Source organism: Podarcis gaigeae (genome assembly GCF_964106915.1).
Source record: "Podarcis gaigeae genome assembly, chromosome: 4".
NCBI classification, from domain to species: domain Eukaryota; kingdom Metazoa; phylum Chordata; class Lepidosauria; order Squamata; family Lacertidae; genus Podarcis; species Podarcis gaigeae.
In genome coordinates, this window is record NC_139677.1 from 37116293 (window position 1) to 37138393 (window position 22101).

General features: G+C 43.5%; 2 protein-coding genes across 7 annotated transcripts in view; one reads left to right on the forward strand and one right to left on the reverse strand.

Moving 5' to 3' along the window:
- LOC310842506 (glycoprotein Xg-like) overlaps window positions 1–9282 on the forward strand; it is a 79957-nt gene extending 70675 nt beyond the window's left edge. For all 3 annotated transcript variants that reach the window (XR_014563114.1, XR_014563115.1, XR_014563116.1), the window contains one exon: window positions 9270–9282. The gene's annotated coding sequence lies outside the window, so the exon portion shown is untranslated. The remainder of the gene's footprint in view (window positions 1–9269) is intronic.
- LOC310842426 (arylsulfatase D-like) lies at window positions 67–16670 on the reverse strand. 4 transcript variants are annotated; one of them, XM_083734394.1, is made up of 13 exons: window positions 16349–16670; window positions 14438–14576; window positions 12683–12735; window positions 11374–11523; window positions 9538–9659; window positions 9117–9239; window positions 7898–8321; window positions 5691–5827; window positions 5460–5594; window positions 4118–4280; window positions 3245–3366; window positions 381–766; window positions 67–327 (listed from the first exon to the last, which is right to left on the reverse strand). In XM_083734394.1, exons 2-12 carry the CDS (start codon window positions 14438–14440, stop codon window positions 408–410), a joined length of 1791 nt encoding a protein of 596 aa, XP_083590520.1. In that variant the 5' UTR covers window positions 14441–14576; window positions 16349–16670; the 3' UTR covers window positions 67–327; window positions 381–407. The 4 variants fall into 4 exon arrangements, with proteins under 4 accessions (XP_083590520.1, XP_083590519.1, XP_083590521.1 ...); XM_083734393.1 differs by having other exon boundaries at window positions 67–766; XM_083734395.1 differs by lacking the exon at window positions 14438–14576 and having other exon boundaries at window positions 67–766; window positions 16349–16669.
- Window positions 16671–22101: the final 5431 nt, after the last annotated feature.

A 22101-nucleotide genomic window follows, 5' to 3' on the forward strand; every position in this document is an offset into this window, starting at 1 on the left:
CTCTAGGGGCTCCAACGCTTACCCAGGATTCTGTTTCCTTGGAATGAAGGTCAAAGGAGACTTTGGTGTTTTTAAGATATATGGTTTTATTTACACACACACAAATATATACACACAATGTGATCAAAGGATGGAGGGGCTCTCAGCATTAACTCCCCAACAGATCTTTCTTCCTCATTAGGCTTCCAGCAATACCCCAGGCCAGAGCTCTTGGGTCTAGCTCAGAGCAAGACATCTCTCTGTCTCTGGCTTCAAGCATCACACAAAAATAACTTGACCTATTATTCCCCACCCCATGGCAGCTTGGCATCCAGCCAGGTGAGCAGGCTGGGAAATGGCCTACCTAGTTGTCTCCATTGCAACTTATTAGGGCACATAACACAGGAAACTTTAAAATGATGTCCCTTTTATAGGTTTTCCTTTTCTTTGTCACACCAGCAGAATGGGAAGGTCCCACAGCATGGCTGCAGCCATGGTTTCCAGATATTGTGGCCAAAAGAAAGCTGTGATTGGACAGGAGTGAGGGTCCTGCGATGCTCTTCCACAGCTCTGCCTATGCGCTTTAGAACTTCATGGAACAGGGGCTCCGTGTCTGGTGAAAGAGGCACAGCCTCTGATGGGTCTCGAGAGAGATCAAACAGCAGAGGAGGATCGTGTTGTCTTACATATTTCCCAGAACATTGGCAAAATACTATATTGTAACAACCTCCAGATCCCTCTGGGTGAAAGATTGGTGTCATATAATGAACCTTCCACACATTTCCACCTGTTGGGAAAGAATCCACATGAATATATTATTATTATTTTTAAAAACTATTTATTGAATTTTCAAATTTTACACATTTTCCACCCTTCCATGATGTCCTATGTTTTCCCTTAAATGCTTCATATTTTTGATTCTTAATCTCTACATTTAACCATCCTGAGTTATTCATCCTGATATTTCTAAACTGTATTTCAAATCCTGCTTGCATTTTCATAATACTACAATATTTCTTTAAATATTCTCTGAAATACTTCTATTCCTCCAAAAACGTTTCTTCATTCTTATCTCTAATTTCACCTGTTAGCCTTGCCATTTCTGCATGCGACATCATTTTTATAAGCCATATAATTAACACACACAGTTTCCTCAGTCTTTTATACTGGCTGCACCACACACACACACACACACACACACACACACACACATGCATACCTTGTGAGGAGGGCAGATTTGTAAAGCTTCTGGTCAATTGCAGTCCTTAAATAAAAAACTATTACGTGCCAGATTCCTGGTTATGTACCTTTGCTCTAGTTAGTATAATAGGAGTGACCAAAGGGGAAGGTAGATCTCATGTTATGGTCTGGAGGGACTAATAGCTTGCTGAAGCGAATATCTGGAGACTACCTGGAATCTCATGCTCCCCAAGTTTCCATGATGGAAGAAAGGCAGAATATATTTGTAAGAAAAGAAAAAGTGATTGTCCATAGAATAGCTGCTCCTTTCTCCTCTTTCTGACTCACTTGTACTGGGGTCTTGGATCATGCTGAGCCCTCATTTTCTTTATGGTCCCCAAATTTCTCCTTGTCAGAAGTGCCACATATCCCGCCTCTATGTTAATTCTTATGAAAGAGTTTTTACTTATTAGTGAACCAGCCCAAGCACCCAAAGGCGATGGTTTCAACACCGAGATTGTTCCTGCCAGCGTCTTGATACATATTAAAGTCACAGCCAAGTGACTTTTTTTGTAGAATGATATATCTCAGATCAAACCAGAAACAGGTTGTCCTACGTGCACCACTTTCAAGATGAGGCATCTGTTGCCACATTTCATGACAGTGCCTCATCGAATCCTAACCCCATTTATCTGGAAGGAAGCCTCACTGAATTAAACAGAACAAATTTTTCAACAGACATGGTTATTCTTGTGCTGTAAGCTCCCTACAATATCAGACAGTGTGATGAATATTTGCATTCAAGCTTGTAATTTTAAATGGCAGGTGGGCATGTTTACTTGCAAAATGAGCTGCTCCTGGGTACATAGTCCGGGCCACCATAATAACTGACAGTCTAGAGCCTTTGCCTGCCCAAAGATCTGCTCTTAATCACCTTGCATTATCTTGATGTATGCCTTATTACGCATCTGTCCTTTTGTTATACAAGAACACAATGGGAAATAGGCAAAATGTGGGGGCCCAATGGAGGATGCAAGTAGACCAAGAAAAGAAATCACCATTTGAAATGTGGAAGTATTCTTAAGACTAAGTACCATGCTAAACAAGAAATCCATTACAGTGGTACCTCGAGTTACATACGCTTCAGGTTACATACGCTTCAGGTTACACAATCCGCTAACCCAGAAATAGTGCTTCAGGTTAAGAACTTTGCTTCAGGATAAGAACAGAAATCAGGTTCCGGCGGCGCGGCAGCAGCAGGAGGCCCCATTAGCTAAAATGGTGCTTCAGGTTAAGAACAGTTTCAGGTTAGGAACGGACCTCCGGAACAAATTAAGTACTTAACCCGAGGTACCACTGTAATTCATGTTAGGCATATGGTAATACAGCATGCAGAAGTGACTGCTGCTTCACCAATTTGAAAAGAGACTTAATAGATTGTGAGATAGTGAAATAGGGGCCCATTTCTTTCTACTGTGGGACCAGTATCTTCCAAGCAACACAGCTTGTTGCAATTAGCAAATCCGTCAATTTCTGATTCTCTCAGTTCCCAAACTTAAATTCAGTTCCCCCTCAGTTTGATTTTTTTAAAATTTAAAGCCCTCATGAAAATTCATTGACATTTGGGTGGGAATTTCTCCTCATATACACTTTTGCCAAATATACACATTATTTTTTTTTACACTTTCCCGTGATATAACCATGGTGTACATATTACTTGGCTAGAGAACTAAATTGCAAAAGTAGGTTAAGTGTGAATTTCCAATGATGGTTGTGTTTTGGGTTGCGCATTGCTTCAGAAAGTGCAAATAAGGTTGGTTCACCTTTAAATGCAAACTTCATCAAATCCTTCCTCCTATACCTAATCTGTGGTCATCCTACATTATCCTTATAAATATGCTGAAAATGAAGAGGGACCTTGAGTCGCTCATTTTTCGTTGTTGATCTTTATTAATTTCCTTAGTCCGACTCTATTATTATTAAACCATCTCTTCAGAAAACATAACTATTTTGCCACTGTTTTGTGAATGATTATTTTACCAGAAATTAAATAGATTTTTAATTTGAAGGAATTTGCTGTACTTACTGTCCTTCTGGTGCCACCGTGCTGCATGTAAATACATCCCACAGTAGTGAAACAGGAATTCATGCTCCGAGTGCTGAACTGATCCCTGCAGCAAAGGCATCAAATCTCGACCATCAATTATCCTGAAGGGACAAAGGGAATGACTTAGATTGCTTTCGACAAATTGCCCTTGGATGGGTTCCACATTAGTTTTGCATTCAGAACTTTGAAACAATAGTGACTATGTAATTTGCTAAATGAATGTGGGTGATAGCTGCTTGTTTATATCTAAAGCAATATTATTTTCTATTTATAACCACTATGTGAGTCCTTGGGAGCTGAGAATTTGAGATGCCGTGTGTGTTTGTGTGTGCGCGCGGACACGTATGCACGCATATGTATGTGAAAAAGGTAAAGGCAAAGGACTCCTGGATGGTTAAGTCCAGTGAAAGGCGACTATAGGGTTGCAGGGCTCATCTCTCTTTCAGTCCGAGCGAGCCGGTGTTTGTCCACAGACAGCTTTCCAGGTCATGTGGCCAGCATGACTAAATTGCTTCTGGTGCAACAGGATGCCATGATGGAAACCAGAGCGCATGGAAATGCCGTTTACCTTCCCACTGCAGTGGTACATACTTATCTACTTGCACTGGTGTGCTTTCAAACTGCTAGGTTTGGTGGAGCTGGGACAGAGCAACAGGAGCTCACCCCATTGTGAGGATTCAAACTGCTGACCTGGTCAGCAAGCCCAAGAGGCTCAGTGGTTTAGATCACAGCACTACCCGCTGTGTATATCTACTTATCAAGGGAAGTTGGCCACCTGTATACAATAAAACCACAAGCCATTTTGAGACACTGGTAAATATATGAAAGTGTCTACCGTGACATAATCCATACCTGTCCTGTGGTACTGTCCCGCCAGCCAGATGAACCAACGTAGGGAAAATGTCCATTAGACTGGTTGGTTCATGAATAATCTTGCCCTCGGGTAGCATTCCTGTCCATCTAAATAATCCAGGGACACGGATTCCTCCTTCCCAGCCTGCCATGGCTTTTCCACCTAGAATTACCATAGAACAACATCTCATGATTAAAATTGAACTCCCTGCCATGCACTTATTATGTTGCTCATATAGAAAACTGAATAAACTGCACTTCATTTTTTTATGCCATTTATTTAATACTTCACCCTTCAAGGGAGAAATACACTCACAAATTTATCAAGCAAAGAAAAAGATAAAGCCACCAAAACATTCCTAGATAGCTCAGTTAAGCATGGATGGCTCAGTTGGTTAAAGTGTGGTGCTGATAATGCCAAGGTTGCAGGTTCGATCCCTGTATGGGAGAGATGCATATTCCTGCATTGCAGGGGGTTGGACTAGATGATCCTCAGGATCCCTTCCAACTCTTCAATTCCATGAATCTATGAGAAAAACAGTACTACCACTAATTATCTATCATCTATCTATCTATCATCTATCTATCATCTATCTATCTATCTATCTATCTATCTATCTATCTATCTATCTATCTATCTTTCTATCTATCTATCTATCTGGGGAAACAGAGGCATTTGTCCAGTGCTCAAGGGATGCTTTATGTTTGAGAAGGCAATCTATCAGGACCCAGGACATGGAGGGTTTAAAAATCTTAAGTACTGACATTTTTTTTGCTTGTGCCTCAAAATGGGCCTCGAATCAGGGCTGAGATATGTTCCCATTGTCCAGTCCCAAGACTGAGTCATGAGCAGAATGACTTCCATGTGCGCAGTGGACCTTCCCTTCCCTCAATGGTCTCCCTCAAATCTGTTCCAGAGGGTTGGGTATACCCCCAGAGCAGATTCACAAGAGAAGGGAAGGGACGTTCCATTGCAGGGGCGTATCAAGGGGGTGCGGTGGGTGCGGTCCACCCTGGGTGTCACCACTGAGGCGGGTGACAAAATGGTGGGTGGCACTCACCATGGGGCCTGTAGCTTGCCCTAGCCACGCGTCTCTCCTGGGAGTGATGCAGTGGCTTGAGTGCCCACAGGCTCCGTGCTGCCCCAAACGGTACACCCACCGCCTCCCCATCAGCTGTCGGGCGGCTGAGTGGGAGGAGGCAGGCAGACATCTCGGAGGCCCCATGGTGCCGCTGTGGGCTGCTGGCCCCCCATGGGTGGCTGGCCCCACCTCCGGGCACGCCACCCCAGGCGCCCGATCAGCTTGCTCCGCTGCTGTTCCATTGGTATCAGAATTCTCACCTTTGTAGATGCCATTCCAACCACCTCGCGGAGCATTTCCTTCTCTTGCTTCTAAGTGGCCACCATGGTCAGAAGTAAAATAGGTCAGTGTGCTGTTTTTCAAATTTTCCTTGTCAAGCTTATCCAAAATCCTTCCTATAAAGAATCCACAGTGACATAGAGGATTACGGTATGGATTGCTCTGCCCATCTGTTTTATATTCTTTTTTTTTTTTAAAAAAGGTTGACTTACCTACCATCCAGTCCATCTCTTCGACATTGTCACCATACAATCCATGCCTGCTTTTCCCCCTGAACCTTTCTGTTGTTACCACTGGTGTGTGGACATGTAAGAAAGAAACAAAGAGGAAGAATGGTCCTTGCTTGTTCCTACAGAAACGACAACAACAACTAATTATTGTTTAGAACAAATTTATATATAATTTTCTGATACTTCTGTTAGTGTGAATAATCTATACTGAGTTAGTAATTAAATAAGGGATAGGGAAGCTGTGGTGTGTGTGGCCCTCTAAACCTTTCTGTCTGCCTCATGGGGATGTTACGAGTCCTATAATACCAACCAAGAGGGGCTGTCAAGATCTGTCAGAGGGGGAGGAGGAGTCTGATGAGAGGGTATGTGGTGGGCTTGAGCAGTGTGCTGGGAAAAAGAAGAAGAAGAAGAGTTTGGATTTGATATCCCCCCTTTCACTCCCTTTGGGACGCAGGTGGCGCTGTGGGTTAAAGCCTCAGCGCCTAGGACTTGCCGATTGAAAGGTCGGCGGTTCGAATCCCTGCGGCGGGGTGCGCTCCCGCTGCTCGGTCCCAGTGCCTGCCAACCTAGCAGTTTGAAAGCACCTCCGGGTGCAAGTAGATAAATAGGGACCGCTTACCAGCGGGAAGGTAAACGGCGTTTCCGTGTGCAGCTCTGGCTCGCCAGATGCAGCTTTGTCACGCTGGCCACGTGACCCGGAAGTGTCTCCGGACAGCGCTGGCCCTGGCCTCTTAAGTGAGATGGGCGCACAACCCCAGAGTCTGTCAAGACTGGCCCGTACGGGCAGGGGTACCTTTACCTTTACCTTACTTTCACTCCCTTTAAGGAGTCTCAAAGCGGCTAACATTCTCCTTTCCCTTCCTCCCACACAACAAACACTCTGTGAGGTGAGTGGGGCTGAGAGACTTCAGAGAAGTGTGACTGGCCCAAGGTCACCCAGCAGCTGCTTGTGGAGGAGCGGAGACGCGAACCTGGTTCCCCAGATAGTGAGACTACCACTCTTAACCACTACACCATACTGGCTCACCACTGCCAGTGGTCCTGGGAGAGGACTTTGCCCCACTGCCAGATATCCCACAAGCCAGAGCCACCCCTGACCCCTCCTCCTCTGCTTGACATTTCCAATTAGCAGGGCTAACTAAGTCTCAGGCAAAGAGGAAGTTGGAGGAGCTGAACCTTTGCTGTCAGCTGTGCCAGTGTGAACAGACTGAGCTCCTTCAGAGAAGCACTCATTTGCAAGCACAATCCTAGAATTATGCTTACACACCCTACACCCTATAACCTGTAGACCAAGCTAAAGCATCAATTGTGGGCTGATTCCTTGAAACCTTTGGTTTCCACCAAGCAGAGACTTGGCTTTATGAGTCTGAGAGTGGGAGCCAGAATAGGCACAATTACAGACCACACCCTTCATCAGCAATGCTTTTCACCCACCTGTGTATTTATACTTGGCTAGAATTTGAACTCTAATAATGCTTCTTGCTTGCCCCAATGGAGGATAGAGGGTGGTGTGTCTCTCTGGGTATAGAAACACGCCTACCGGACAAAGTGCATTCATTGCTATACCCACTTTTGCTTCTGGTTCTGCCCACCCATAGAATATGGTTGCTGGAAGGTTGTCTACAAGGAGTGCCAACTTGGCCCCGTGACTGTGAATGTCCATGGCCGTGGGTGCTGGAGAATTTTGTGGGTGCTTGGGCACCCAGGGCCCCAGGGAGTTGGCACTTATGTTGTCTACAAGGTCTACAGGCTGTAAAAAGTTCTTCACTTCTGCATTAAACTATAACTGATGGCATGAAATACCCCAATAAGGCTCATTGGTTTCTATAAAATTATGGGAAGATAAGATGTGAGGCAAATGCTTTTCATCGGAGCAGACAATTACAGTGAAACATCTTTCTGACTGATGAAGCAATTGATTGTGTAGCTTTTGCTTACTATTCTAAGTCTTTTGTGTAACCAAAATGCCTCAAGAATCCCACAACTGGAGATGTGAGGTAGAGTAGCCATTTTGCTGACTGAAAAATAATAAGAGACAACTTCTAAAGACCTTGTTGCTTCTGCCTCTATTGAATATCATTACATTCATTACAACTGGACTTTTTAAAAACAAACAAACGAGATGGATGCTTCATTTCCTCTCACACATTTGTAATCTCATGTAATTCATACGAGGAATCTCGTTTTACCTTTCAATAAAGGAAATGGCTTCCCTCAGCACCAGGGATGCAGCTCTCTCTACCTTCATTGGTTGCTCTGTAATTTCATAGTTTCTCATTACAATGCAGTCCCAGTATCTTATGAATCCATAGCTTGAGAACCAGGAAATAAAGAAGGCAAAACCGAACAAAGCCAGGGAGAAAATTGTTTTCCAACTGAGGGGCAGCAGATGAGTGAGCTTTGCTGCCATAAGTGTAAGTACAGCAAGGGCAATCAACAAAGTATAGGACCCAAGCTTGATTCGTTGGTGCATCTCCTTCTCTGGAGGGTATGTAATTTGACAATCACCTATCAGTGAAAATGGCATTCCATAAAAATAGTCAAATCCATGATTTAAGGGGTGATGGCAGAAGTCGTCACGGGTTTGGCAGTTCATACCTAGATGCCACTTCCCTGAAAAACAGAATTCGGGAGGGAAAGTTACATTTTTGCCAACCAATGCATGCTAAGCAGATGTATATGGACAAGTTGGCTTCCAATTTGTCCAACTTATTTCATACATTAAAACAGTCCCCACCCTTGAAACATTCTTGAACTACAACTCCCACCACCCCTGATCACCAGCCATACTGGCTAGGAATGATGGGAGTTGTAGTACAACAACATCGAGGGACCCGAGGTTGAGAAAGACTGCATTAAAATGTTTTTCCTCGGAGAATTAGTGGCATATATCCTGGTGAAAAATGTTCAAGATTCCCTTTTACACATGTGTTATTATTACACATGTGTTATTATTTATTTACAGACTGGCTTCCAGCAGGGTCTTCAGTTATAAAGATAATAAAACAGCAGGAATATAGAATCAATTAATAAAACTGATGATTGAAAATTGATAATTAATTGATAAAATTGATAATAAAATCAAGAAATAACAACAACAGCCATTATTCAGTGGGTACACAAAATTATCCATTATATTTATTATGTATTCTGTGGTTTTATATCTTGATTTTATTTTGTGAACTGTCCTGAGACCACTAGATATAGGGCAGTATATAAATTCATCATGAAAAAGAAGAAGAAGAAGAAGAAGAAGAAGAAGAAGAAGAAGAAGAAGAAGAAGAAGAAGAAGAAGAAACAAAAAAGTTCTTCCCAGAAGGACGTAGTGATGGGGACTACTGCTGTGCCCCATGACCTTCTATGACATTTGTACATTCTTTCCTAAATGCTGTGCACAAGTTTTCTTACCTATTAAGCCAGTGGTGTAGCCTTTGTTCTGCAATATCTTGGCAAAAGTAGTTTCATTCTGTGGAAGCCCACCAGAACCAGCAAGCCAGCTAATGACACGGAAACGATCCCTTTCATCCAAACCTAAGATAAAGTGATCATATATAACATAGCCAGTAATATGGCTGTGAACTTCAATCAGTTGTCCACATACAGTTCTAATGGAAGATTAAGATGTCCCTCTCCTTATCTAAATCAATGGACATCAGATTAAAAACAAACCAGATCTTTGTAAAGCCTGCATAGCGAAGCCCTCCCTCTCTTATCCTTCCCATCGAGATCCAGTACCTCGGTACAACTGTAAAGAATATTTCCACAAATGTCTCCAAGGGCAATTGTTTCTACTGAATACTAGATGGTGCCTTTTGACAACACTGCACACCTGATCTTACGGGGTATCGGCCAGTCAGAAAAGCGGCTCTGCTTGGGGAGCAAACGGGGGCTGCTGAAATGTGCTGAGTGAGTTTCACACCTTCTTCTGCTAGCCGATCAATATTGGGAGTCCTAAGGAAAACAACAATAACAGGACAATATATTTGAGCTGAGTAACTGTAAAGCAAACAGAGAATGTCTAGGAACCGAATGCCTTGACAAAGTCTAAGTTAGCTAAAGGCACCTCCAGATTGTCGTGTTTTTGTGAGAAGGATTCAAGTGCATACTGGAAATTTAGGTTTGCACAATTAAAATGGGTCAAAGTCCTGCCAGCCTAGCACAACAAATGCATTTAAACGACGACATAACTTGGTGATTAGCACATAAATGGGAAAATGCGCAGAAAGATGTGGAATGAACTAATTGTTAATGGAAATAATAGGATCATACAATTGTAGAGTTGGAAGGGACCTCAAGGACCATCTTGTCTGGCCCCTGCAATGCAGGAATATTTTGCCCAATGTGAGGCTCAAACCCATGACCTTGAGATGAAGAGTCTTATGCTGAGCTATGTCAGCGTATATAATACATATAAACAATTCAGGCTGCATGCTAATGGATGTACAGTGGTACCTCAGGTTACATACGCTTCAGGTTACAGACTCCGCTAACCTGGAAATAGTGCTTCAGGTTAAGAACTTTGCTTCAGGATGAGAACAGAAATCGGGCTCTGGCGGCGTGGCAGCAGCAGGAGGCCCCATTAGCTAAAGTGGTGCTTCAGGTTAAGAACAGTTTCAGGTTAAGTACGGACCTCCGGAACGAATTAAGTACTTAACCCGAGGTACCACTGTATAACCTCTCCATAAACAAATCAGACTGAACGCACAATAAAGACCAAAGATAGTCTAACCTCTGCATAAGCTTTCGACCTAGTAAGCCAATTAAAAGTGTCATTGTAGCAGCCTCAACACACACACTCAATGTAATAATATAATATAATATAATATAATATAATATAATATAATAATATGAGCTTTTCGTAGACCAACCTTAGGTAACTAAATAACAGCCAACTAGCACAGAAACTTAGTTCTTCAAATGTAACCCTTGACTTTACCTCCACCTATGCTTACATTGTATCTTAAGTTGTTTCAAACAGTTTTTAATATTCTGCAATATTGTATTTTAATATCCACATTGGATTAACTGTTGCAACCTGCTCTGGGACCTTAGGGTAATAAACTGCAATAATAATAATAATAATAATAATAATAATAATAATAATAATAATAATACCAAGCCTTGTTCTGTTAAGCACATTTTAAAAGGTGATTTCCCCACAGTTTATATAAGTCAATGTGGTGTAATGGTTGGATGAAGACCTGGTTGACCTGGGTTCAAATCCACATTCAGTCATGACGTGAATTTCAGTGGGTGACCGTGGGCTGGCTACTACAGTAACTCTCAGCTTAACTTACCACATAGGATTATTAGGTTAATATGGATTGGTGTAGGGATTCATGTATGTCACCTTGCGCTTCTTAGAATAAATGTAGGATGTAATGAATGAATGAATGAATGAATGAATGAATCAGATTTCTATATCGCCCTTCATCTGAAGATCACAGGGTTGCTTACAATATAAAAACACAAAAAACACGTACCACTATAACAAACAAAAATACCCCACACAGTTTAAAAGGCAATAGATTTATTATTATTTATTAAATACAATGAGGAATAGATAAATAAAATTAGTGCCTAGCACTAGCACCTGACATTTAATATCATGCATATTTATAGAATGTGTCGTGGAAGGCTATCACAGATCTGCAGAAGACTTTACCTGATTGTATCATTTCCATAGCAGCCGAGATCCCCAATGCCAAAGTCATCAGCCAGGAAGATGACAAAGTTGGGCTTATAGCTGACTGAAGCTTGCAGTTCCACTGAATTTAGCAATAGCACAAAAGCTAGAAGTGAGCATGGATTTCTCCTGGAAAGATGAAAGATGATTAACTGTTATGGGTGTGTTGTACTATCTTAACTCATCCTATTCACACTCCATAGTAACTTTCCTCATGAAAGGCTGCAAAGGAACTTGTAGGTTCTAAGAGAGTGAAAATATTTTAATATGGCTTTTTTAAAAAAGGAACTTTAATTTTGCGTATTCATCCTGTAGATGTTATCTATTAGCTAATTTCACCATTAAGCAGCGTGAAACCACAGAGGGCAGCAGTATGATTAACTGGGCAATAGGTAGCTGTCTGAGAGAAATGTCACCATGCAGCCTCCAAGGGCATGAACCTGAAATAAAATGCAAACCATAATGTTCCTTTGAACACTGACCGCCAGTTTTATTATATGTGATGTACACATGTGTAGCATCTTGCTCCTACGGGTGCGTGACCAACAGACAAGTTACTGCCTTCAAGCAGCTCCCATTAAAAACTGCCAAGTTGGGTTTTTTGTTTCATATTACTCAAGAATATCCATTTGACACACCATAAAGCATATTGTTGTAGTTTCCATATGCTTTGCTTTCTAATACAAGATTATTATTTTTTGCACTGGTTTCCTTATTAATCAACAGGGGGATTATTTTGAATGAAAATTCATTATTATGAATGAAAGTTTATTTAAGCCATGTTAATGTTACATACGGGACGCGGGTGGCGCTGTGGGTTAAACCACAGAGCCTAGGACTTGACGATCAGAAGGTTGGTGGTTCGAATCCCCGCGACGGGGTGAGCTCCCGTTGCTCGGTCCCTGCTCCTGCCAACCTAGCAATTCGAAAGCACCTCAAAGTGCAAGTAGTACCGCTCTAGCGGGAAGGTAAATGGCGTTTCCGTGCGCTGCTCTGGTTTGCCTGAAGCAGCTTAGTCATGCTAGCCACATGACCTGGAAGCTGTACGCCGGCTCCCTTGGCCAATAAAGTGAGATGAGCGCCACAACCCCAGAGTCGGTCACGACTGGACCTAACAGTCAGGGGTCCCTTTATCTTTACCTAAAGTCATACAACAAAATACAGCAATTATAGAGAAGCACACTGCTTTCCCATTGCATTAATAAGCTATTGGAATTTGTTTTTTTTTTTTTTTAAAAAAACCAACATATAATGAAACACCATCTAATTCTAGTAATGTGCTACATACCACATGACCTCTTTCAGAGATTGCCACGTTGTAGATATACTGCAATGAAGAATCTAAAAAAGAAAAGAGAACACAACACCAATACTAGAGAAGATCTGGATAATGACAATATATAGATGTTAAAACTTTCTATATTCATTTAAAAGGAAGAAAACAGCATACTGAAGGAGGCAGACAAACTTCTGTTCAATGCAATAAGATGGGGAACAGAGTTCTTCTTCTTCTTTATGCCTTTTTATAACTACCTTCTTATAGCCATGAGGGGATGGATTTATTACTGTGCTGTTCCACTTCATTTTTGTTGTGGTAAAACAACATTTCTTTCAGTGACATGATTAGGGACTTGCCTATTTCGTTTCTTTTTTAAGTGCATGCAGCTCAGTGTTATGCTGCAAAGAATGTTCTTTCCTGAGGGGAGAAACTTCCAGTGCTTTCAGCCAGTCACGTTTAAGGGCACGCAAAGGTTTACAGTCATACCTCGGGTTACAGCCACTCCAGGTTGCGTTTTTTCGGGTTGTGGATCGCCACAACCCGGAAGTACCAGAATGGGTTACTTCCAGGTTTCGGCGGTCATGCATGCATAGAAGCGCTAAATCATGCTTTGTGCATGCGCAGAAGTGCCAAAACGCTGCAGGTTGTGAACGTGCATCCAGCACCGGTCACGTTCGCAACCTGAGCGTCCACTGTACTCAACTTTTGCAAGCCTCCAAAGGAAGGTTAAGTTTCTTGTTCTGCACACCAAATATCATAGATATGGGGGCTTTCATGTAAAAAATAATTGGTGGTTCTACCAGATTTTTTGCTGTTGCAAAACTGCATCTCCTCCTGAGGCAGTTTATCTAAAACACACCCACCCACCTTCCCCCATAGCAATCATAAACCCAATGAACTCAGTGAGATTTCCAAATAAGCACGCCTAGGATTGCACTGGTAGGCATTGAAGTCTGCTTGAATCTTTGCTTCTATGCTGAGATTCCTGTCCCTTAAGTGTCCTTTCAACTCTACAATTCTTCAATTCTATGACTTGTTTCAAGAGTGCAAGCATCCCCTTCCTGCAATTAGTTTCTTAATGCGGTTCAGAACAGTGCAACAGTATACATTATTTCTAACAATATACTTTACTGGCACCTGATGTCTCATGTTGCTGTGAATCTTAAACATTGTATTGTGAAACACTGTCCTGGTTCACTCTAACACTGGGAGCCACTGCTTTTTCTTATCTTATGGCTACTACATGAAAAGCTGCCTGAAAACTGGTACAGACATGGAGTCTCCCTAGACAGCTATGGATGGGAAGCAGCTCTCCCTTTCTATAGCAGTCACACAAGTAGTCACCACACTTGTGGACAGAAAAGTGTCCATAGGTTTCTTAATATTTGGGAATAGTTATTTGAATAGTAGTCTTGACTGACAGATCTCAGTCAAACTACCTTTGGGCTTGTGACTGATTTGCACTGGTTTTCAACTGGACCAAGTTCAATGTAGTGGTTCTAACATATAAGACCCTATGCATCTCAGTATTAGACTGCCTATCCCTTATATACCTCATAGGTCACTGCAGTTTCTCAGCCAAGTCCTTAAAATATCAGAAGCCCACTCTCTAGTAACTTTCTGTAAAGCTGCCCCTTTTTTGTGGAACAGCATAAGGCAGAGCATTCCTATCTGTACTTTCTGAAAGCAACAAAACATTTACAGGTGCTTTAAATGCATGGTGTGCATGCATCTAGAGCGAAACAGAAGGAATAAAACACTAACCATTACCTTTTCCAGAGAAAAGGAGAAGTAGCGGCTTTCGTGTGGTTCCAAGCAAGCAACCTGGGGCCCTTGGAAGTGGCTTAAAACTAGAAAAGTTCTCCTCAGAAGAGCACACAAGGCTTGTATTCCCTTAAGGTTCCTAACCAAACATAGGGAAGATGTGGGGAAATGGGGGTGGTTAGAGAAAGGGATGGGATCAAGTTAGGCAAGTTGAAGGAGGTCTGCTCTCAAAGGCATCCATGGGGTCAAGAAGGCTTGAAAGCAAGGAATGTTCAGAATCTCTACCATACCCTCAGGAGAAAGATTAACAAACTTGAGACTGAACAGCTAAAAGACAGGAGCTGGTAAAGGATTATTACATTTAGGACAAACAAAGAGACTGTCTACTTTCCAGAAAATGCAAATACAGTAGTACCTTGGGTTAAGAACTTAATTTGTTCTGGAGGTCCGTTCTTAACCTGAAACTGTTCTTAACCTGAGGTACCACTTTAGCTAATGTGGCCTCCCACTGCTGCCACACCACTGGCGTGTGATTTCTGTTCTTAACCCGAGGTAATATTTCTGGGTTAGTGGAGACTGTAACCTGAAGTGTCTGTAACCTGAAGCATCTGTAACCTGAGGTACCACTGTAGTGCATTGACTAAGATATCAGTAGACCTTGCCATTTGGTAGGAAACACTTTATTCTTTTGCCAGAGTTAATTAATAACCAAATAGAACAGTTTACTTGTGTTAAATGTGGCAATGTTTCCAGTTGTTAATTTGGCATTTGTACACAATTGGGGCTCTTTCTCAGTCCCTGGAAAATAGGGACATGGGAGGGTCTGGTAATAGCTACACAGACTCACTGTCACTCTCTGTCCTCTCTCCATGAAAGAAGAAGGCACTTGCAGATTTGAACGTCATATTCTAGGTTGGCAAAACACATGAAGGACCACGTTTTGCTTGTGGGCCTGAAGTTTCCTACCCCTGGTTTTGGTCTTGATGGAATTTTACTCAGCCACCACTAGAGCAAACCCCAGCAGCTCCTGACAGGTCTATGATTTGTCTCTGGTGTTCAGGAACTTGAAGAAGAATAGATAACCCCACCAGAAAGGCCAGCAGAAAGTGCATGCAAGCCTTAGGTGTTTTTCCACAACAATAAAAAATTGCACAGAAGAGAATGCTGCCCACTCAAAGTAAGTCAAAACACTGAAATGCCACCCACTTTACTGAGTGTTGTCCACAACATGGGGCAATGCAAAAAGAAAACAAGCTAAACACACAAATTTAATGGAATTCATAGCAATAGCTCAATGCAGTGTTTGCTCCCCCCTTTAATGCATAGTATATTGAATTATACATACCAATTGTGCAACAGTTGTATTGCTAGCTATGAGGTTCTCACTATGACCCCCTATGATTTGACACATCTACAGCCCAGACTTGCCCTTCTCCAGTCAGATGTGAGATCTATTGTGTTCAGTGGGTGAGTGTGTATATGGCTGAAGTCGTAATTTCTTTTCCAATTCCCCAGACTTGCCAAAGAGAATCATATTGTTCTAGGCAGTGTTTATGGATATGTTCCAACCCATCATGCTTTGCGTGACAGAGCCTTTCACAATTGCCTTACTCACAGGACCAGCAGGGCTACACCTGCTAATTTCAAAATTACAGGTTGGTGCATAGTCCCAGAATAGCGAGAGGACATCTAAAATAGCTTTGCAATGCTTGGGAGCTTTAAATGTAGTTTTCTCTGTACAAGCTCTTCATGCAGAGAGGAAGCTGACCTCCTTAGAGATGTTATCAAAAATAAGCTGTTTTGAACTCAGTGTGCTGGCGTGCTCTTGAGCGCCAGCCGTAGCAGTTGCATACTTTCCAACAGGAAAAAGATTTCTTGTATTTGATCACAGCAAAATGTCTTATACTGTACCTGGTGAAGTCTCCAGGAAGCCAGAGAGGCTACAGCAGCAGCAGCAGTTGCAGGGAGTTTAGATTCAGGGCAGGCTTCATTCCCAGCTTTTCATCAAGGCTTAACCCCAGCCACAAGTGGCACATCTTTCATCAGTTGCTGCCGGAGGCTATAAAGGAAGTCATCATATCTGTCCCATCTGCTCATGCGCACTCTCTGAACAGTTCCCACTGGAAGAAACGCCGCTTTCTAGATCGACAACTAAGCTGAAAACTTCTCAGGCTGCTCTCTGCCTGCCAGTCGCACTCTGCAGCTCTCCCCAGTCTGCCGCCCTTTGATATCAGCACAGTGTTAACATTCAGTTGCACATGTGGGACTGATCAGAGAACAGTAGGGCCTTTCAGGAGAGACCTGGCTCAGATGATTGAAGAGGGACTCCCTGGTTTCTGGGAAATGGTTGCGGAATGCTCCCACTCTAAATTCTTACTGAAGCAGACCAATCCCCATTCCTAGAAGAGCCCCCCCCCCAAGCTACTCTATAGGAATTTAAAGTAAGCAATCTGGGGAAAGTGACAAACCCCTGCAAAGGTTGCATAAAGGAAGACCTGTTACAAATGTCAGGCAGTTCATTTTCGAAAAGAACTTTTGAATGATCCTTGCAGCCTATGACTGTAGTGTCATGAATTTCTTTCCAATGGTTTTCTTTGATGGTGGTGTAAAATCCTTTGAATAAGACAAAGAACACCCCCCCCCCCTGCAACAGCCGGAATATCCTCCACTCTCTCTTGCCTATGTGCATGCATGAGAGCACATGACCATACACCCTCCAACGTATGTCCTCCATTTCATTCTTCCTCCTTCTCTCCTTTCCACAGCCCCCTCCCCAGGCACACCTTTTTACAAATGGAAGCTTTTAACTGCTGGGCTGGGGGCAAGATCAAGGAGGGGAGGCTTGATGAGAAAGCCTGTAAGTCACTTGAGAGCACAAAACTTGGATTATAAAATAAAATATTACTGATAAGGTGCTTTTGGAGCTACATTAATTCCCTGATCTTTTCACAGAAGATGCAAGCTGCGGAACTGATGAGGGGCAATTCATGCAGCTCAGCTCACATCATGGGGCAATATGCCTTGTTGTGACTGTCTAGGACATGGTGCAACATGCCAATTTTGCTGAGTAGCAGTGTTTGAGGTTATCAGTGCTTTTCCCCCTAGAGAAATAGGTGCCGGTACTCACCATGATATAAGAGAGAGAGAAGATACTCCGAAGTCAACATATTTCAGAGGGTGACATCGGTTCCACTTCCGAGTGGGACTGGGTTGCGCTCAGGCCACCAGGTCCCACCCCTGCCCCTGGGGTGGGGTAGTGCCCTGCATCACACTGAGGGTGCCCCAGCCACACCATTTGCCAGGCGACCAATCAGGGTGCTGTGGCGTCATGGCCGGGGCCAATTTAAATGCGGCGCTCCTCTTTCAGCTTCGCACCGCAGATCTCCCACCCTCCCACCGTCTTCTAGGTAGGGTCTTGTTATGGACCTCGGTTGGTCACCTGTTCAAGGGGCCTGGTAGGACTTTTTCCACTTGGCAAATTGGCATCAGACACTTGGTTTTCGCCGACCTCGTAGCAATCATCACAACTTTGTAAGGTTTGGCAGTTAGGCACTGGAATAGCGATGTGTGGGGGAGGGGAGGTGCAGCCATACCTGCCCCTCTATGCGTAAGGGTATTCTGTTAAAGGAATCTGGGGGTTGTGGATCTTGTCTGAAGCCTGGGAGGGGGGCTAGAGCCATGCCACGACCCCAGCGGGAACCCAGGGGGGCTCGAGTCGATCCTCATTGGTGGGGCTCCCCCTACTGGTGGTACCCTTCCAGACTTCCTGCAAGGTGGGCAAGAGTCACATATAGTCTGTTGATGCCTCTGCCTAACCAAATACAGTGGTACCTCGGGTTACATATGCTTCAGGTTACAGGCTCCAGAAATAGTATCTCAGGTTAAGAACTTTGCTTCAGGATGAGAACAGAAATCGTGCTCCGGCGGTGCTGCTGCAGCAGCAGGCCCCATTAGCTAAAGTGGTACCACAGGTTAAGAACAGTTTCAGGTTAAGAAAGGACCTCTGGAACGAATTAAGTACTTAACCCGAGGTACCACTGTACCGCTCGAATTCAGTAACCAATAAAGTTGTGGCCTAAATTTTGCCCATTAACATTAACCTAAATTTTGTGTCCTTGTGTATTTATTCTTCTGGGGGGTGGCTTGGGGGGGGGGTTTGAAGTGCAACCAGATTTGTTCACTGCAGGTCAAGCTAGATTTAAGCTTGTTGATTTCTCTGGTATCTTCTCTCTCTCATATCATGGGTGTCAGCTTACATTATGGATGGATGTTCTGTGCTATTTTATTAATACTATTGCTACAAGTTTGCCATGGCCTTTCACTAGAGCAATAGACTTATAAACTTTAAAGTAATGAAACAACTCCATTGCCTTCAATGTTTTGAAATATGGCCGCTTTGTGGTATGTACCTTTGACTGGTTCTTAGAGTCAACTCCTCTTCTCAGTGAACTCTGGGTACTGTAACACCGAAGAAAACAGGGGTTTCCTAACAACTCTCAGCACCCTCAACAAACTACTGCTCCTGGGATTCTTTGGGGGAAGCAATGACTGTTTAAGGTGGTATTTAAATGCATAGTGCAGATAGGACCTGAGATGCACGGAACAGCAGAGCTCTCACTCTAGAAGCTTAAATGAGTTTAGCCACACAAGGCCTGTGGGCTGAGACACACTAAGCTCATAAATTCCACCCAGAATTCTACAGATAGTTAAAACTGTCACCGTATATTTAATTATAGAAAATAATGCCCATAACCATGTGCCATTTCATACAGAATACTAAAATAAGAGCCAGTGTGGTGTAGTGGTTAAGAGCGGTGGACTCGTAATGTGGTGAACCGGGTTCGATTCCCCGCTCCTCCACATGCAGCTGCTGGGTGACCTTGGGCCAGTCACACTTCTCTGAAGTCTCTCAGCCCCACTCACCTCACAGAGTGTTTGTTGTGGGGGAGGAAGGGAAAGGAGAATGTTAGCCGCTTGGAGACTCCTTAAAGGGAGTGAAAGGCAGGATATCAAATCCAAACTCTTCTTCTTCTTCTATTAATACCCTAACCTAGCTCACTCTCTATCCTCTAATAAATTACCTGAGAAAACAAGATTTGATCTTTTATTATTAAAGGAACTGTGAAAAGATCAAAATAACCACTAGAGGGTGCAAGTATCTCTTTTTTTAAAAAGAAAGAGGGGAGAAAAAGTGGTGCATAAAGATAGATGAAGAGGAGAGATGCTGGAGGAATTTGTTATTTGTGTATTCCAAGATAAACTAACCTTATCCATACCTTCCAGCTATTTGGGACTTATTGATATATCCACTGCCTTTCTCATGTCCCAAATATTCCAAGACAATTCCCAGCTAAGAATATATTTTGAATTGCATATTTTAAGAGAAGTATAATTACACTAAAAAAGTTAGTGCAGATTTTTTTTAAGTAGAAATTGGCTAGCTTACTCATCCCTAGTAAGGGGACAGCCTTGAATCCCACTTTGCGCCAAACCTCAGCCTGTTCATTGTAGATCACACCATAGGTGCCAACTCCCTGGGGCCCTGGGTGCCCCAGCACCCACAAAATTCCCCATGAAAGGGCCAGATACCCACAAATTTTGGTGCCAGGGCCATGCACACTGCATAGCACCCATGGTCCCGGGCACCCACAGTCGTGGGGCCATGTTGGCACCCCTGGCTCACGCAAAAGGACGGAGAAGGACAGAGAAACTCCTATTGACATTTTGAATATACAGTGGTACCTCGGGTTAAGTACTTACTTTGTTCCAGAGGTCCGTTCTTAACCTGAAACTGTTCTTAACCTAAAGCACCACTTTAGCTAATGGGGCTTCCCGCTGCCGCCGTGCCGCCGAAGCACGATTTCTATTCTCATCCTGAAGCAAAGTTCTTAACCTGAGGTACTATTTCTGGGTTAGTGGAGTCTGTAACCTGTAGGGCAGCTGAGTGGGAGGAGGCAGGCAGACTCCAGAGGCCCCACGGTGCACCCTGCCCCTATGGGTGGCTCTCCCCACCCCTGGGCATGCTGCCCCAGGTGCCCAAGTGGTTTCCTCTGCTGCTGCTTGTATCCCTCCTTCCAGCAACTCTTGTGGCCAAGTTGGGGCCAAACATATTGCTCTGCTTTCCTTTGAACCACATCAGCGAGGCCAAGAAACAACTTAAGATACAATGTAAGCATAGGTGGAGGTAAAGTCAAGGGTTAAATTTGAAGAACTAAGTATCTGTGCTAGTTGGCTGTTATTTAGTTACCTAAGGTTGGTCTACGAAAAGCTTATATTATATTTATTATATTATATTATATTATATTATATTATATTATATTATATTATATTATATTATATTATATATTATTATATTATATTATTTTATATTATATTATTAACATTGAGTGTGTGTGTTGAGGCTGCTACCATGACACTTTTAATTGGCTTACTAGGTAGAAAGCTTACGCAGAGGTTAGACTATCTTTGGTCTTTATTGTGCGTTCAGTCTGATTTGTTTATGGAGAGGTTATACAGTGGTACCTCGGGTTAAGTACTTAATTCGTTCCGGAGGTCCGTACTTAACCTGAAACTGTTGTTAACCTGAAGCACCACTTTAGCTAATGGGGCCTCCTGCTGCCGCCGCGCCGCCGGAGCCCGATTTCTGTTCTCATCCTGAAGCAAAGTTCTTAACCTGAGGTACTATTTCTGGGTTAGCGGAGTCTGTAACCTGAAGTGTATGTAACCCGAGGTACCACTGTACTGCCATAAATCAAAGAGATATACAAGACTTAGGAGTAAATAACGTATTGCATATATTTATTCTTATCATCATTATCATCATCACCACCACCATCATTATCCCACTGCCTTGAGGGATATCTTCAGGAGAAAACAAGAGTAAGGAGCAAATAAACCCACGCAAATCTGGAGTGGAGTCCCTAAGACAGTTGGATGATGTCTTGCACACAAGGGCAGAAAAAGGGGGTGCGGTGGGTACAGGCTGCCCCAGGTGTCAGCACTGAGGTGGTGACAAAATGCCAGGTGGCACTCACCTTGGGGCCTGCAGTGTGCCCGAGCCACATGTCTCTCCTGGGAGAGACGCAGTGGCTTGGGTGTGCGCAGGCTCTGTGCTGCCCAAACGGTCCACCTGCTGCCTCCCCCCTAGCTGTAGGGCAGCTGAGTGGGAGGAGGCAGGCAAACTCCAGAGGCCCCACAGTGTGCCCTGCTCCTATGGGTGGCTCTCCCCACCCCTGTGCGCGCTGCCCCAGGTGCCCAAGTGGTTTCCTCTGCTGCTGCTTGTACCCCTCCTTCCAGCAACTCCTGTGGCCAAGTTGGGGCCAAATATATTGCTCTGCTTTCCTTTGAACCACATCAGCGAGGCCAAGAGGGGAGGGGTCTTGCTGTCTGTGCAGCCCAGGACCTCCAGACACATTGCCCAGGCTTGTGCCTGGGGGAGGTCACTTGGGTGCTACTAACATAGCAGTTTGACTTCACCCCTGGAGGTGCATTCCATCGTCTCTTCAAACAGATGGATGCCGACAACGTTTGATATCCTACCCCCCCCGAACGGAGCATCAAAGCAGCGCACATATTTATATCATAATAGTAAGTAGTTTACAAAAGGATAACAAATACTTCATAAAGAGAACAAACAGAACAAACCATACTAGATGAAATGGGTA